The following is a 17349-nucleotide window of genomic DNA, read 5'->3' as shown; positions in this document are numbered from 1 at the left end:
GAGCGGAGCCCCCGCGCAGCGAGCAGCCCCCCGGGGCCGCGACAGGACGTGCCGCTAATTAGTTAATTAGCATTTGAACGCTAAGCGCAATCTAAACGCTCAGTAATCCGATCAGGCGGCGCCCACGGGCTTCCCCCGGCCTGACCTCCTCCAGCACCGCGAGAGCCCCGGGCCGGGCCCGTTCGTCAGGAAGCTAAAACGCGTTACCTTAACCCGCCCGGAGACCCGAGCTCTCCGCCCTCTGGCCACAGGCTAAGGGAAAATAATAGTAGTAACTTGCTTTCTGCAATGCGAGTCTCACAAAAACCACCGGACTGAGCCCCCCCCCCCCCAAACATCCCTCCCCAAACAGTTTTCTCGGCCCATTTTGGTGCCCAGGGGACGCAGATGCATTCGGGAAGCCCCACAGCTTAGCTGGGGCAAAGCATGCCCAGAAGGTCCCAAGACTCCACGCTCCGCAGGGACACTCGTAGCAGCGGCATCTGGGTCAGGTTTGCCCCTTCGCCATAGGATTTGCAGCAGCAAAGCCCCTCTCTAGCGTTTCCTTTTGAAACACAGAGCTGCTCCCCCCTCCTCCCCCCGCATTTCCAGCATACGTGGCAAAAACCCGACACACCGCACTGTAGAGATATAGATATATTTGTGGTGATGTTGCATATTTAAGACAACTTTACATAATGCTTCTGACACAGAGTTTTGGCGTCCTCCCCTGGCCCGGGGCCAGGCCCTGCACAGCGTGTCTGAGAGCACCGAGCACTTCTCACCCCACGTCCTCCCCAGCCCCAGCCCCTCGGGCACCCGGCTAGCAAGGAGGGAGCGGGCTCGGGTGCCAGCAGGTAGCTGCCCCTGCCCACTAAGGTCTCCATCCCCCCTTAGTGTGCAGAAGAGCTGATTTTACAACATCAGCTCCTTCAGCACCAGTGTCCTTAAACCAGAAAAGGAGACTGTGAGCGCAAACCAAAAGGCAGCCCGAGCGCAGCGCTGTCAGCCAGGAAAGCCCTGGGCTTTGGAGAGACGTGAAGGACGGCACAGATCCTTGGAGATATTCAAAACCCGACTGCACATGACCCTGAGCAAGCTGCTCCGGCTGCCCTCACCTTGAGCAGGGGTCCGTGAGATCCATCCCCACCCTCCCTGGAGCCTGGCACCGGTCCCGGCCCCGGCAGCCCCTCTGCGCTGGCCGTAGCCRCTCCCAGGCTGGGCCCGCGGTCCCGCTGCAGTTCAGTATGGCACGCAAAACATCTTCCCGGGGTGGAAAAAACAAACTCGGACTTCTCCGTGCAGAGAAGGAAAACTGCAGGGAGCCCCCAAGGCCTGGGGGGACGGGCGGGAGGAGGGTGCTCCGCTACACCCCTTCCCTGGAGGAGGTGGCATCCGTTCCCTCCAGAAAAGGGGGGAAGCAAAAACAGTGGAGAAGGGACAGAGCTGGCCAGACCTTGTCTCACCTCTTGGCTTTTGGCCAGGGAAGTACACTAGATGCCGAGAGCTTCTGCTGACCCAGGAGAAAAGAAAAGGCTGTGCCGACCAGCCGTGGCACAAGGCAGCCCTCCAGCAAGGGAAACTGCTGTCTCACTCGGACCAAGAAATCAGCCATGCGGGTGGCATTTTGGCAGGGGACTCAGGCGTCCCGGTGCTCAGTTCCCAAAGCCTCCCCTAAAGTGAAGACAGGGGATGCAGAGTCCACAGCGGCTTATTGATCTCCAACGGTGAATAGAGAAGTGCTCCCCCGAATTGCCCAGCTGTGGCCGTTGCACAAGAAACAGCAGCAGGTCCAAACATTTGGCACGGTYGGGCAGCCRCCCCGGAGGGCGGGCAGCACCCTGYGACCRCAGGGCAGCCCTACCCGAGAGGCAGCAGGATACGATTCCCCCAGCAGGAAACAGGGAAACAGCAAAACAATAAAAAACAAAACAAAACAGAAACCACAATGACCCAGCACCCTGTCCTGTAGCTCCAGGACACCCAAGAGAACAAGTTCTGTTACAGTCTGAGGGGAGACGGAGACACAAGGACTTCCCGGCCAATGCGGGGGTCTCGTCTCTATTGCACTTTGCATCATATATATTTCTATATTTATAAAAATACAAACTAAAGGGCTGGGGTGGAGGGGATGAGATGCAGGCCTTGGGCCAGCAGCAGCTCCATGCACACAGCAGGCGTTGACCCGTTCTGCTCCTGCCCGTCCCTGTGCGCCCTGTCCCCAGAGCCCTTTGCCAGCTCTCCCAGGGGAACGGCCAGTGGCACAGGGCCTGATCCTGCAGAGACCCAGCCCGGGGCTGGGCAGGGTGCTGAGCCGGCCCAGAGCCTACCCGCCTGCCAGCCTCCCTTCTCTTCCCTCCCCCATCACCCCTTCCCGAGGCTCCAAGGCCCGGAGCAATAAATACACTGCTCTCCCCAGCCGCCGATGCCATCGCGCCCCGTGGCGACGGGCGCCCCCGCACGCTCTCCTCTGGCCAGCGAGTGCCCGTTCCTGGGGAAGGTGGGCAAGGTCCCAGGCTTGCACCTTCCCCTCCACCCCAAAAAAAACCCACAGGAGAAGGTTTTCCCCGGCCCGGAGGTTCCCACACTCTCCTCCCCGAGCGACTACGGTGTAAATCTCACGGGGTGATGTAGTCCAGAGAACCCCCCCACCACGCCAGTGACGGAGGATGCTCCTTGCTCCCAGCGCCGCCCCCCGGCTGGTCCTGCTACCTCAGCCGCCCGTCGGGTTTGACGGGTCCCAGTTCTGATTTGGGGTCTGGGGACAGCGAGCTCCAGGAGGTTTTGCTGCAGGTTTCCAGGGCGGAGCAGGCAGAGGGGCTGCTCACGCAGACGTCCGCCACGGACCAGAAGGTGCTGATGGTGCCGTCTGCCCAGTCGTCCAGCGCTCTGCCCGTCAGCTGCGTCTTCCGCACCGCGTCCTTCTCCGCCTCGTCCGCGTGCGGCAAGTTCAAGATCCCCCCCAGGCCCTGGAAGCTCTGCTCCATGTACTCGTTGCGGGGGGGCCCGCCGTGCAGCCAGCCGCTATCGTCTGGGCAGGACGGGGAGAGAGAGGGTGTCAGCACCGCGGCAACGTCCCGGCTCCCTGCTCTTCCTACCGCCACCCTCCCAGCGGGGCTCAGCATCCTGTTCCCTCGCAGCCCCCAGCCCGCACCCAGGAATGGGGATGCTGCCGTCGGATGGAGGGAGAAGGGATCTAAYTGACCTGCGAATGGGCCATCCATGGCTGCCCAGTGGCCTGGTTTGAGGACTCATGTGGGCAAGGGGACACCACCGGGAAGGGTGGCTCCCGTTTTGTCATCAGCTGCAGCCCGGGGAGGCCAGCACCGGGGCAAGTGCTTGGGACCGCCTGCAGGGAGAGGCCCAGCCCCGATCTCCAGAGCATCCTCACCCTTCCTGAGAGGCTGCTTGCGGTTGAAGGTCTGCGGCACCACCAGGAACTGGCTCTCCCCCAGGGGCTCCCAGAACTGGAGGAGGCGGATGGTCCAGATGCCGGGGCGCAGGGGCCGGTTGAGGGGAGGCTTGTACTGGGTGAACTCTGCCTCGGCRTCCACCGTGATGTCGTAGGAAGTGGCAATGACGTACGTGGGGTCAATCCACACCACTGTGGCTGTCAGGTTGGGCCCCCGCGACCACTTCTGCATGGCCACTGGCTCGTCGAAAGGCCCCATCAGGCCTCCAAAATTGCGGAAGAGCCTTTCCTTGGGATCCCACTCTGTGCCCACCTGCAAGAACAGGAGGTGCACAGCAGTGGGACACTGGGCTGGGAGATGCTACCAGATCTGGTGTTGTGTTTCACCCCCCCGAGCTGGGCAGGGTCTGAACTCTCATCCCAATGCAATGCACACMCCCCCTCCGCTGCTCTCCTGCCTGCCCGCCAGTACCAATCCAGCTGTGTTTGATGTCTACTGCTGCCACAGGCAGCCACGGCATCAACAGCCTCAGCTCTTCCCCAAGATCCATTCAGGCTTTCTCCCCACCAACCGACTCCATATCCCACCCTGTAACACCTCCCCGCATGTAGAAATCAGAGCAAACGTCCTGGACAAAGGTTTGTCCTCAGACATAATGAAGGGACCACATCTCTCTGTCCCTCTCAATGCGCAAGCGGGGGAGAGGAGGAAGGGCAGGGTGGTCTGGAGAAGCAGTGGAGGAAAGTGGGTGTTGTGAGGGGAACTTTCCCCATTTACCTCAAGGTTTTGTAACCTATTTGTCTGCCCTCCGTGACCTGCCAGCTTCAAAGCTCCTTGGGGCATCATCCACACCTCCAGGGACTCTGCTTGCCCGGTTGCTGAGTTCTGCACCTCCTGCATCACCAGATAACCCTGGAAACGGTCGTCATAGAAATATAAGTGCACACTGGATGGGAAACCCCGGGGCTCAAATCTGGAGAGACAGAGAAGAGCGAGAGAGGTTGCACATGTGACCCTCAGCATCCTCCCAGTGCAAGATGCAGGTCACACTCGGAGCTTGGATGGAGCTGCAGTGAACGTCCCACCTGCAGAGCTTCTCTGCCTTCAGTGCTGGTGCAGACGCGGCTTTGCGGAGCCCCAGCCTGGAGAAGGCCGTGTAGAAGGTCAGGGTGACATCGCTGAGGCCGCTGAGCCCATCGATGCGGTCGTAGACGTTCTCCCAGTACGCCTTGAGAGCCGGTGTGTTGGGGGGGTAGTTGCCATAGAGGTGCGTGTCCAGGATCTCCAGCACTTCCTGATTCACTGTTGACTCAAACTTGCGGGCGAAGAAGGTGGGTCTGGAGAGTTGCTGGAAAAGCAAAGGTGTTTCTAACAGTGTTGGTTACACCCGTTCTGCCCTCCCGCCTCAACATGAAAGCTGGGGATGAGACAGACTGGGAAACATGCTGGGACCCATCCTGTCCCCTTCGATGGCACAGGCCAGGGAGCAGCAAAGCACAAACAGCTTCTACGTGGGATCCTCTATGGCAGGATCAGTGGTAGCACACAGCATGGTTACTGGTAAYGCAGTCAGGTTCCCATCTCTCCCACTGCCTCCCCCTTTCTGTGCTCAGAAGCAGCCATGTGTCATCCAGCTCCTTAGCTGGAATCTCTATATAGACAGGCCCCCACCCTCCCAGAGCCTCTGCAGAGCACAGGGCCTGGCTATACAGCGCAGCTTGCAGAATCAGGGCCCTGCACTATATAAGCCCAAGACTGTAGCCTCTGGCAAGGAAATCCTGCAAACTTCACTTTTTGGGGCTGGAGGCATCTTTTCCCAAACCTGCCTCGCTCAGGCCAAGCCTCTGCTCGCTAGAGCATGGTTATAAAAAGACGGTTCATCACAAGGCATTTTGACTTGCCAGGGAGGACAGCTCTCTGAAGTGGTTTTACTGAGAAGACATTTGCCCTAAGTCATAAGTCTGCAGGGAGAGAGCAGGAGAACAGGAGAGAAAGTCTGGGAAGGGGAACAACATTGCAAGCAGAAGCCTGGCTGCGGGGCAGGATACTCAGTGCAATCCCACGGCCCAAACATTTACAGACAGCTCTGTGCTGAGCCCCACCACAGCCGGACAGCCAGCCCTGCAGACGTGCAGACCAGCTGGCACTGTACCCAGGGACACGTCCGCAAGGGAGCTCAGAGGGGAGAGCACCGGGGAGAGAGACAGAGAGGAGGGGAGAGAGCAGGAGGAGAAAGGAGGATCTTTTTCACCTGTAGCCGTAGGAAGTCCTGGGGTTTGAAGTCATTTGGGGAGCATCCRCACCAGTCGACTATGTGTTTATATTGGCACTTACAGCCCAGCTTCCGGTTCCAGTTGGTCACTCGGAGGTTGTTATCGACCAGTGTCTCGCAGGCATGACTGTTCTCCAGGACCGTGTGGAAGAAGGACTGTGCACGGCAGAGAACAGACATGAGGCCCAGTGGGGATGGAGGCTGGGAAGCTAACGTAGCCCCCCGGTCCTCACTCACACAGCAACAGGAAGTTTAAATAAATGAGCAAAAATCTGCAATAGATCCTGAATGTAAATCCATCCCAGTTCCCAGCACAGGGTAACCCGTAACGGAACAGGCTGTGTACCCAGATTGGTCCTTATCCAGCCCAGAGGGGTGTCTGSAGCTAAAGCAGGCTGGATACAAACACGACCCTTGGCCCATCTGCCCCTCTCTCCCAGGCCTGGGCAAAGCAGAGGCACAAAGCTGCCAGAGCAGAACAGGAATGTTTTGCACTGCCCTTAACAGCTATCCGGGGCATGGATGAATTGGGACAGAAACATTAAGTGCAGCAGGAAGAAGATCCAGCATCATTCTTTTTGTGTCTTAGGGAAAACGAATACAGCCAAGATGGGAACACACCAGCRCTCACAACGAAGGTGGCTCTGAGCTGTCCTTGCCTGTTCCCCTCACCCAGCACCCACCTCGGCAGGCAGGAGYGTGTAGGTGTAGAACTGCCGCAGCTGGGACACCAGCTGGTCGTTCGCATAGACCACGTACTCCACGAAGCTGCGTGTCAGCGAGAACCAGTCAGAGCCCCCATCCACCACAATGCCGTCGGGGATGTGGCGCTCGCCCAGCCGCCACATGTGGGAGTCGCACTCGTGGAACAGGCGGTCCAGGCCCTGCTTCTTGATAAACCTGGGCATGGGGACAAGGGCTGAGTATGAGAGTCCTCCTACAGCTGCAAGCAGGGCTAAGGGTGCCACCCGCTCTGCTGGGACACAGGGTGGATCTCCAACAGCGTAAAGCCAATGGGGTGACACCCGTGAAAGACCTGGCCCCACACCAGCACCACTATGCTCCTGGCAGCCACAGCCAGAACAGCCCCCGGCCCTGACTCTTTTAGTTCTCAGAAATCCTCCCCTTTCTGTTCGTGCAGCTCGGCCCTGCCCCCAGTCACAGTTACCTGGCGTTGTCTCTGCCATGAGACTTCAGGAAGTTCTTATCTCGGTATTTGGACAGGAACATCACCAGCTCCTCATTGGTCCTGAGATGCAAAATAGAAAGGGTTAATAACCCCTGAAGTAAAGCAGCCCAGAAAATATTCAAGCTGCAAACAGYCACCAAACACAGGGAGCCTAAGCTGCTTCATAGGCACTGACTCAAATCCTTATCACATTGCTGGGGAGACACAGACTCGGCCCCTCTGCTGTCTGGCGCCTGGTAAGGGTGTGTGAGGTGGTGCACGCCTGTGCATTCACATGTACTCACACGTGCATTCGCCCTGCAGCACCCAGACCACAGGAAAAAACAGCCTCCGAGGTACTGGCTGGGATCCCCAGCAGAGATGGGACCAGCCTGGCCCTGGAGCATCATCACCAGCACGTGGGTGCAATCTCCAACCCCATCTGCCCTGAGCTCCCTGCTCCTCCTTACACTTCCCAGCAGCGTTGCTCCCAGGGCTGCTGCGGCACCAAGCAGCCCTCACCCCTCCATCGTCCTCCCCTGACCCAGCAGGGTCCTCACCTCGTGGGGTAATCGGTGGCACTCAGGTTGATGAAGAAGTCCCAGGGCCACTCGGCCAGCTCCAGCAGGTCCTTCATGCTACGCAGGTACATCTTCAGCAGGCTGGCGCCTCCCCAGATGGTCACCATGCGCCAGGGCGTCACGCGGATGTTGGGGTAGTGCTGGGCCAGCTCCAATGCCTCCCGATGGAGGTAGTTGGAGCGCTGCCAGGGAATGAGACTCTTGATCAGCAGGGAGTCATCTTCCCGGGGTCCTGCCTTCCTCGCTACCTGCTCTGAGTCAGCCCTGCTCTGCGTGTGCCTCGCTGTCTTTCTTATTTCCCTGCCTGCCTTGCTGGGTAGTGTCAGCTACCGAGCCTGCGCTGGAGGTAAACCTCGGGCCGCTGCTGTCATGGGCTGAACCGGAGCTGTGGAAGGGCGATAATGCAGCCAGGCTCTGTCCATTGCCCGGAACGGCTGAGACATCCCTCCATGCCCACTGGGTCCCACTTTGCCGTGCTTCCAGCCAGCCTGCAGGCTGGCCAGACACCCCAGCCCGTCTCCGAAGGGGCCCCGAGGAGCAGCAGAGGCAGCTCCATGYGGTAGCAATCCTACAACCTGCCTCTGCCTGCTCAGGGCAACTCATGTGGCTGAGAGAAAAAGCAGGCAACCAGGACAGAGCAGAGTATCTGACCCAGCCACTCTTTTCCTTCCAATGAGCTCTGCCAGACAGATCCACACATCTCTCTGGGATCTTGTGATCTTTGGGATGGGTGGTGTTTGGCTGCTAGCCAAGCCTTTGGGCTCTTTCTTGGCTGCTGCCAGCACACAGAAACAAGGAGGAGYGGGGTGCAGAAGCAGCAGAATGCAGATGTTACACTCCGTGGGCTGGGGGAGGGCAAACAGCCTGAGCCCTGCCCAAATGAGAAAGCAGCAGCGCTGAGGGGAGGCTCCGTTTGCTGCTTGTGCAGGGGGACGTGCCCAAGGGGCTAAGCTCCAGCTCGCACAGCCGCCTCTGCAGGGAGGAGAGCAGCGAGACAAGACTGCTCTGGGCAGGGGGGATAGATCGTAGCTGCCCCCATCCAGGGAGGGACACAGCTCCCAGGCAAGTCCTACCCAGCCTCTTCCTCCAGCACTGAGGCCCCGCAGGGGATGCTGACTTCACTCACTGCCCGTCTGGGTTATTAAACCGGGCACCCTTAGCATCCCCTCCCCTCTTGCCAGCCAGCTGGGAGCGACCACCCCTCCCGCAGACCTTGTCGACGTGGATGTAGAAGAAGTGCTGCTGGTGGTACACCGCCTTGATGAGCCGCTTCAGCTGGCGAATGGCCCTGCCGTGCACGACCAGCATGTACGCGATGCGCACCGGCTTGCTGGGGGGTGCCTGCTGCAGCCGGCTCTCGTCCCACTGGATCACAGGGCTGACCTTCCCTGCGTGGGGAGGGACACTGCCATCAGCCCCCCGCCGGCCTCGGGACGCCACGGGGCACCCCACCGCCCCACCGCACACAGCTCCCGATAAACTGGGGGGATCTGATCAAGGTGGGATCACAGGGCCCAGCATGGCCAGGGCAAACCTCATCACACAGCCAGGGCACACGGGGCAGGGCACGGCGGCGCACGCAGCCCTTTGCGATTGCTTCCACGTCGACAGGGACACGTTGGGAAGGGGGGGRATGCCCCCTCCAGCCCCTCGAAACAGAAGGGTGCAGCTGTGCTTGGCCCTGATCTCTGCAGCCCTCACTGGGCTGGGCCAGATGAAGCAGCCCAGCTTAAAGGAGGCCAGCACAGCTTTGATTGAATTACAGAGGCTGCCATAATCTGGGAATCAGTGACAGACTGAGGCAGTTTTTTGCAAGGTGGAAGAGTTTGGTCACACAAGGTGGGTGGCCCACGTGCCYGGCACCCCAGCAGGACTCACCCGAAAGCTGGCAGTGGCGGGGCACAGCCTGTGGCATGAGGTTGCCGGCCCGGTGCAGACACACCACGTTGGCGATCTCCTGTTGGCACTGTTTGCTGCTGGCCCGCGCCAGCGCCGAGAGAGCATCTTTGCCCGTGATCTCGCACTTGGGGGTGAAGCTGTTCTCCGTGGGCTGGGGGGCTCCCTCCACGCTGCCCGTGTCGCCCTGCTGGAAGATGGCCAGCTGGGCGTCCCCACGCCGCTCCGTCAGGTTCCTCCGGCTGGAGGAGTCCGGCGCGGCCGGCAGCCTCCGCCCCGCTTTGTGTTTCGCTGTGACGGCTCTCACCACCTTGGACACCAGCACGCCAGGGCTGTCCGGCCGTCCCCGCCATCGCCCGTGCTTCCGGCTTGCGCTGCCCCGGCGTCCTGCAGAGCTGTCCGAGTCCTTGGAGCCATCGCTGTTCTCGAGCAACCTGGCTTTTTTCTGCCGCTCCTTCCCCAGTTCCAGACGGACACAGAAGAGAGGACAGACAGCATTAAGTTGGGCCTGCTCCCACTCCTGTCCCTACAGACACACTCCTTGGAGCATCCTTGTTCCTAGACCCTGTTCCTGGCCACCCAGGAGCACTTGATGCCTGTGTCCCCATGGAGCTCACTGATCAACACTCTTCTCTGCCAATCTCAGGGGAAACCGAGGCACGGCAGCCTTGGCTGCTGCATCCTTCCCTGCAATCAGTCTCCCCAGAGCAGCAAGTCAGCACCGAGCCCAGAGGAGCAATGAATTTGAAGCTCCTGCTCCGAACGGGTTTGAATTAGCCACAAGCACGACAGCCGAGGGCTGCAGCGTGTCAGGAGTTGCACGTCCACTCGGGAGCAGCAGTCACGCAGCAAAGGAGGGTGTCAGACCAGCCCTCTGCTGACTCWGACCCCAAAGCACCTCCCTGCACTGCTCTGCACCCCTCGCACGGCGAGAGCCTCCAGCCCCCTCTGAGCCACCACGGGGAGACCCCGCTTTGCAGACCTGCAGTCACAGCACCCAAGACGCACAAGGGGGACGTTGCTCACTGCCCCCTGGCTCACAGCGAGACTGAAAGGCCAGGGTCAGCTGTCCCTGCACCCAGGCAGCCCTCCCTGCCTGCCCTCCAGCCACCCTCCACAGTCCCGCGTGGGCCAGGGCATCACAGCACGGCGGGGACGGACACGGGACTGYTCTGGCTGCGGGTAGTAGTTTCACCAGCAGGCAAATGGAGCAGTTTCTCACCGTCGCGATCACGCTGGGAGCCCAAGCTGGCGCTGAGGCCGGGCACATCTTTCTCAGAGATGGGGCCCCAGACAGYGGCAGCTGCACTCTCTGAGGCCACCAGGCTTTGGGCAGGATCCTGCCCAACCTGCCTGTGCTCCCTTCCCTAGACTCTGGCTCCCAGCACTGGTCTGGAACAGGCACTGCAATCGCCAGCTTCTCTAGAAATCCCTTTAACAAACCCTCCCACAGAGCCAAGTTTGTGTGTAAAGGGAGCAGTTAATTACGCTTCGTTACCTCTGCCAGGCTGGCTGATTAGCAGAAATGAGTTAGCCTTGGGGGGAGCAGAGGGTTGTTCTCGGACACACGGGAAGTTTGGATGGCAGGAACGGGGGAGGAAGCCGCGGGGCCGAGTCGCTGAGCGGGTCGCAGCCCCTCAGCTTTGCGGGACGGACTGCTATCAGAGACAGGACACGAGCCCCGAGGGCTGCTCTGCTCAGAGCGATCCCGCGCAAATGCGTCAGGAGAAGCAGACCTGAACAACGTGCCACCGAGCTGGACAGCTAGAGGTACAGCCAGGGATGCCTGGGGCTGGGGAAGGGCTTCRGCTGGCAGTGCCACAAACAGCCGAACTGACCTGACTGGTAAAACAAAGGCGGAAGATGCCAAGAGAGAGGGAAGGAACTGCTTCCTTCCCAAGGGCACTGCTTAGTGCGGGGGGCTGTCGGACTGCGGCTGGAGCCATCAAACGCTCCCTTCATACGTGCTGCGAGAGCCGCACTCACGCTCTGCCAGCGAGTCGTGCRTGAGGGGCCGGCCGAGGCCCCCCGTCCCCACCCCACCACGAGGAGTACGTGCGCCTGGCCGCGCTCCCAGCCAAGGGACAGGCAGCAAGCGCAGCAGCTGCCCCAGTTTCGGCCAGGCCTCCCAGGGCTCTCCCATAATGCACTCAAGAAACGTGCCTGGCCGCCGCTGCGCAGCCACCCCGGGACACGGAGCAAGATGTGTCAGGTGCTCTCCAYGGGCGGCAGCATCCTCCGAGGACACACGGATGCCTCAGGAGGATGGAGGGACCGAATTAACTCCCTGAACAAGCTTCCCCGTGGGCGTAGCTGCTGGGAAGGTCACAGCCAGCAGAAACCATGCTGTGCAAAGGCTGGAAAGCATCTGGCAAGATCTGCCTCGTCCAGCCACCCCGTGTAGCAGCCGAAAGGCAGAGCCGGCAAAGCGTCCCCGAACTACCCACGCTGGGGTGAGACAGCCTCCCCATGGCCTGCAACCCATGGTCACCCGAGAAGGGGCTGAGCAACTGCTTTACTTCCGAGCGGCTGGCATCAGYAAGGATCAGACGAGCCCTCTTCCACCCAGACAGGCGTCGCAGAGAGCCCGAGACAGGCAGCGAACAGTTCATTAGTCACCACGCAGGACCATCTGTTCGGAGAGTTATAAACCTGTTTTCTCCGTACAGCGTCACGGAGCAGGGAGCCGGGAGGTGACTGACAAGCGAAGAGCGAGTCTCTTCCATGGGCTCAGTCCCCTCCCCGCGAGGAGGCGAGACCCGCTGGCCTCCTTTTWCACCCTCTGCTCCTGCAACACGCCTGGCTCGCAGCGCAGCCCCGTGCGATGCCCCCGCTTGGTTGCAGTCCTATTTGTCTCCTTGGAAGGAGGCTGGTTCCCGGCCACAGCTCGCAAGCACACCCAGCTGCCCTTCTCAACAGGGAAAATCATTAGAAACATCGGCAGCCTTTCCAGAGCTGCCAGTTAATGAACTCAATGGCTTCTAATTACTGCACCAAAGCAGAGCAATCCCTCCACCCCAGTCAGGCAGGGAACAACTCCGGCCACGTTGCTCTGCTGTATTTAAGACTTGTGTGCAGGACTTTTGGCAAGATTCCCAGGAGAGCCAGCGGCTGCCCGCCCCCCTTCTCCCGAAATGYGCAGATGACTCCCAGCGCCTGCCGGAGGTCACTTCTCCAGCCTTGTCTCTCCTCTGCCTGATGCCATGCCACAGCCCCCGCAAGGCCATGGAGCTGTGGGCCAGGCCCCTATCTGCATCCTATCCCCAGCACAAGTCCAACCGCTGCCCCTGCCCTCCGACACATCTCCAAGCTGCCTGCCACCTCGGGACTGAAGCGTCACACCTGAAATCCAGAGTGACATGGCAATTGTCCCCAGGGGACCTTCCCTCCTCTCCTCCAGAACGACACTAGGATGCTTCTCTGACCCATGTGAACCCCATCTCTCCCTCCTCCCTCTGTCCATCTCACACACTTGTACTCCAAACTCCTGGGAAAGGGGARGGAGAGAGGCTGCCCTGAGACACTTTTAGAGACTGGCAGGTGAACCTGTAAAGACAGTCCTCAGCACAACCACCCCCTCTCTAGCTCTTCCTGTCTGTGCAGAACAGAGAGGGCACATCCATCTGGGTCCCCACCTTTGGGACACGGATGCTGTGGAGGAAGTTCAAATACAAATTGGGAAACAAAAATATCAGTGGAGAAAGAGAGAGGAGACTATTGTGATGAGTGGAACTAATGACATCTGGCRTCCTACAAGATTCTGTCCTGTGGTTGGTTGACTTTGGTGTCTGCCAAACACAAGCTCTCATCAGGCAACACCAACGTCAAAACGTTCCAAAGTCACCAGAGGAATCCAGACACTCAGTTGCCATTAATTCATCCTTAAATCTCACATTTAAAATGGACTCAGTCATATCCCCCTAAAGATAAGTTATTTGGGGAAAAACATTCAAGCATTCTCAGCAAGGCTGGAAGAGACTGTTTTGTAGGAAGCGTCTCTAGAGACTGCTGCACACGGACYGTACCAACATACAGGCCCTCAGCGTTGCCTCCTTCTGCTTGGAGGGAGGAAGATAGAAGACAAAGTGGGAGAATAAAGACGTGACTGGGCTAAAACACTTTTCCCAAGTGGCAGATCCTCTCCTCCACCCACAAGGATGTTCTGCAGTTTGCATGTTCCAGTCTGCGCTGCTCAGGGAGCCAAACTCCACCACAGACCTGCACATACACCCCCCCCCCCCCAAACACCTCGCGAAGCTCGTGCACTCGTTCAGCAGCAGTYGGTGCCACCATGACTGATGGACGCAGGATCATTCTGACCAACTCGGACTGAAGCATCCACAGCTCCCACCTTTATGCCATTACCCAGAGAAGCTCAGAGTGTCTGCAATAGGGATGCTATCAGTGTGGGATGCGAATAAACACCAGGAGCTCGCAAAGGGCTAGATACAGATGAGGGACTTTCCTCTCCAAGCTCTCAGTCTGGATAGAGATCGTGTTATTTAATCCTGGTGGAATCAAAGCAGTTTGGCTTCTTGGAGGTAGGACAAGTTCCCAGCACACCAACTGCCATTGCAGGGGTACCACAAAGCTTAGTGCTGACCTGGGTGGATGGAGACTGATCCAACTTCTGTTCTGTACACCATAAAACATCTGCTCAGTAAAAAAAAAAAAAAAAAAAAAGGGAGCCTTTAGGACCCTGAAATCAGCACCATCCACAAATGCAACTAACCCCAGGCAAACAGTGGGACAGGCAGATCCAGGGCAGCTGTGTGGATGGGCTCAAAGGCCAAGACAATGAGCCATCCTGAACGTGCAGGTTTGCAAAGAGAAGCGAAACGATCCAAGCAGCACATCTCAAGGGGGCTGGGGTGGTGGCTCAGCTGTGCTCAGGCCTCTTACGGGGCAGAGAGCAGGTGCAGCTGGTGTGAGATGATTTTATAATGTGCTCACATGAAGGGGCAAAGCCCAAAGTTCAGCAAATCCTCACTCAGCCTCTGCTAAGCTCAGAGCGGGAAGCCACTGGGATGGAGCCTGCCAAGCAAAGTGGTACGTAAAAATGGAGCCGGCTGTCCTATCAGCCAGCAAGACATAGGCACCACAGAGCCGTTCCCAACCTGTCACTCCTGGAGATGGATGTGACGCGCCTCACGAGAAGCTACACGGGCCTCTTCTGTCTTGTACAGGCCCTGCTGAGGTCAGTACTACCCTCCTTCCCTTGCTCCTGCACAGCTGCAACTGCCTCCCTCTGCCAGCACCCTGGCCCAGCTCAGCCTGGGTGTGCGCTCCCCGGCTGGACACCCCATCACCTCAGTGTCTGGCCTGCTCTGTTCTCTGGGCCGCTTCCTACGAAGACAAGGAAAGAAAAGAAAATCAGCAGAATTTCAAGAACTGACCAGCAAGAAAAGGAGACCAGAGCAGCTCTTCTGGGAGCGCCTAAGCAGCACAGGCAGCTGCGGCTGCCGGCCCAGGGCACAAAGCAAGGCGAGTGCTGGGCGACCCGGGCTGCTGGGGCTCGCAGCTCTGACCCGCAGCTGCAGAGCAACCTCTGAGCTCTGCAGATGCCACAGCCCAACGGGCTGATCTGGAGGGCTCGCCCGACTCCAGATGCTCCAAGGCAGTTGGAGGACTCACGTCTCCTTTGTGCTCTCTATGGAAAGTCACAGCTGGTTTGTGGTGGGGACGAGCCTGGTTAGAACAGTGTCCAATAGCAGGAAGGAGCCATTTACTCAAGCAATTAGGAGATTCCAAGATTTCCCAAATTATTCCAAGCCTGCAAGGTCAGCTTCTCCTGGGAAAGTTCTCCTGCCCTCAGCTTTACCACAAATACCCCGGGGAATGGTGGCTTCTCCAGGTCTGGGCAAAATCAGGAACTGCTGAAGGGCATGGAAATGAAGAGCTTTGCTGTGTTTTAAGAAGGAAAAGTTAACTGGACTTCTCCCAGCTTGCTAATGTGTCTGGGCTGTCAGTAAAGCTCAGGATGATTCCTGCCTTCTTTGATGAGGCTAGTTCATTCCCAAGCCCCAGAGAGAAGCAGGGACCGCAGGTGGTGAAACATCCCCACCTCCAGATGAGGGGGGACATTTCACAGCCAAACCTGTCAGCTGCCCAGTTCAGTTTTAGGAAGGGACATGAGGAATTAGGTGAGGACTAGCACAGAATGAGGGGGCTGCACAAGGAAGGGATAGAGAAGAGTGGCTAGAAGAGACGGCGGTAACACCAGAGGTTGTGATCCTGAGCGTTAACAGCACACGAGCGGTGCTGGACTGTGCAGCGAGGGAAGGGGAAGCAGAGGCTGGTGAAGTGATCTCATCAAGGTCACGGAAAAGCGGAAGGGGCAGAGTTAGGCACTCCTGGCTCCCAGATCTCTCCCTGCTCTCCCACTCCCAAGGTCTTACGATCCGGGGTGACTCTGCACCCCCTCTCCTCGCTACACGTATTCCTTGGCTTTTTCCTGCTGGCTGTATGGCAGCAGTGGACRAGGGTGCAGAACCTCACTGCCTGTCCCCGTCCCCAGGAGGCCTGGGCTTGGGGATTAATGTGCTGAGTGAGTGATCACCTTAGAGACCTTCCAAATGCTTCCTCRCAAGGGGCCTCCCAGTTCCTGTTCTTACCTCTTTGCTTTGGGGGGAAACTTTCTAGCCCCAAGAAAAGACCTGCCGACTGCTAGACCACCCTTAGCAACRAGAGGTGATCCAGAGAGGCACCCCACAAAGCGAAAGCGGAGCCCCGACCCCTCCAGAGATCCCCACTTCTCACAGCATGACCTGCAGCTTTGGGATGCCACACGTACCTCGCTCACCCCACTCGGCAGCTCAGATCTGCACCCACACAGCTCCTCCATGCGCTCTTCCCAGCTCTCGGTGCACACCGTCTCCCTTCCTGCCAAACCCGGGTTCCTCATCACCTTGGGCTTGTCAAGGATGGACAGACACAGCCTCCCTCCGCCCAGCTCCACAGGAGCTGCAGAAGCACCAGGACCCCTYGGACTGACACACAAACACGACTGAGCCTCGGGTCTGTGGCCCTGCACAGCTCAGGGAGGGCGAGCAGCTCTCCACGGTCCCTGGAGTTTGGGCATCCTGCCCGAGAAGAGGAGTCGTGGAGCTGTGCAGACTTTCACCAGGGGAGCCAGCGCTCTGGGAGAAACGAGTTTCAGCCACTGGTTCGCCCAGATGCAGCAGGCCTGGATGCAGTCCAAGCAGCTCATAACAAATAAATACATTCAAAGAAGCAACCCAGAGGTCAAGAGCTTCGCTTGAAGGTGGAAGCACTATGGTCCAGAGACCCAGGTCCTCCTCAATACCTACTCTGTCCGTGACCTTGGACAAATACTGTCACCAGCCCATGACTCAGTTGCCCCAAAGGTAAAAGAAAAGAGRTGGCATCTTTTGCCTTAGCAAAGCATTTCAACACAGAAGACAACGCACAACTGCAGAAAGTCCTTCTACCCTTGCGCTTTACATAGGTATCCCAGATGGGACCAGCCGAACAGGAGTCTCCCCGAGCTTCCTGAACGCTGGTGCGCGCGCTCTCACAAGCCCTCTGAATTGCAGTATRCTTAAATATTTCTCTACCTCAGGTATCTTCAACTTCTTGCAACGTTTCCCAAACCACAGAGAAGGCTGAGACCCCCAGGACCCAACCCCATACCAGGCCCCAACCAATAYCTCCTGGGGCACGAAACCCCCTTCTCACACGCCGTGGTCCTAAAACACTGCAGCGGGAGCCCCCACACATCCCGCTGCCCATCCCACAGCCATCGTTTCCCCAACAGCCCGATCCCGGTGCTGCCCTTCCCCTCCCCAGACCGCACACCCCACAGCTGGGTGTCCGCAGGTCCCACCTCCCTCCCCAGGACCCCATCCCGGTGTAACGTATCACTCCCACCCCCCTCGGACCCCCCCAGCAGCACCCCACACCTCCAGCCCCCCCCCGCCACCCCCAGGACCCCTCACCCTAACTCCCTAGAGACCTGCACTCCCTTGGGACCCCCAGGACCCTCACCCCCACCCCCAGGACCCCCCCACTCCCTCTGGG

At 58.9% G+C, this 17349-nt stretch overlaps 2 protein-coding genes across 2 annotated transcripts in view; both read right to left on the bottom strand.

Moving 5' to 3' along the window:
• LOC112977729 overlaps positions 1-1517 on the bottom strand; it is a 9790-nt gene extending 8273 nt beyond the window's left edge. Inside the window, exon 1 of the mRNA XM_026090444.1 lies at positions 1446-1517. The gene's annotated coding sequence lies outside the window, so the exon portion shown is untranslated. The remainder of the gene's footprint in view (positions 1-1445) is intronic.
• A 1050-nt stretch (positions 1518-2567) lies between these two features.
• Positions 2568-10579, bottom strand: XYLT2 (xylosyltransferase 2). Its single transcript, XM_026090587.1, has 11 exons — positions 10532-10579; positions 9292-9835; positions 8626-8801; positions 7393-7595; positions 6833-6913; positions 6348-6564; positions 5644-5820; positions 4478-4740; positions 4170-4365; positions 3371-3704; positions 2568-3010 (listed from the first exon to the last, which is right to left on the bottom strand). The coding sequence occupies exons 1-11, from the start codon at positions 10577-10579 to the stop codon at positions 2688-2690; spliced, it is 2562 nt and encodes an 853-aa protein (XP_025946372.1). The 3' UTR covers positions 2568-2687.
• Between the last annotated feature and the right edge of the window lie 6770 nt (positions 10580-17349).

Source organism: Apteryx rowi, unplaced genomic scaffold (assembly GCF_003343035.1).
Source record: "Apteryx rowi isolate R43461 unplaced genomic scaffold, aptRow1 scaffold_86, whole genome shotgun sequence".
Taxonomy (NCBI): Eukaryota; Metazoa; Chordata; class Aves; order Apterygiformes; family Apterygidae; genus Apteryx; species Apteryx rowi.
This window is presented reverse-complemented; position numbering and strand designations above follow the sequence as displayed.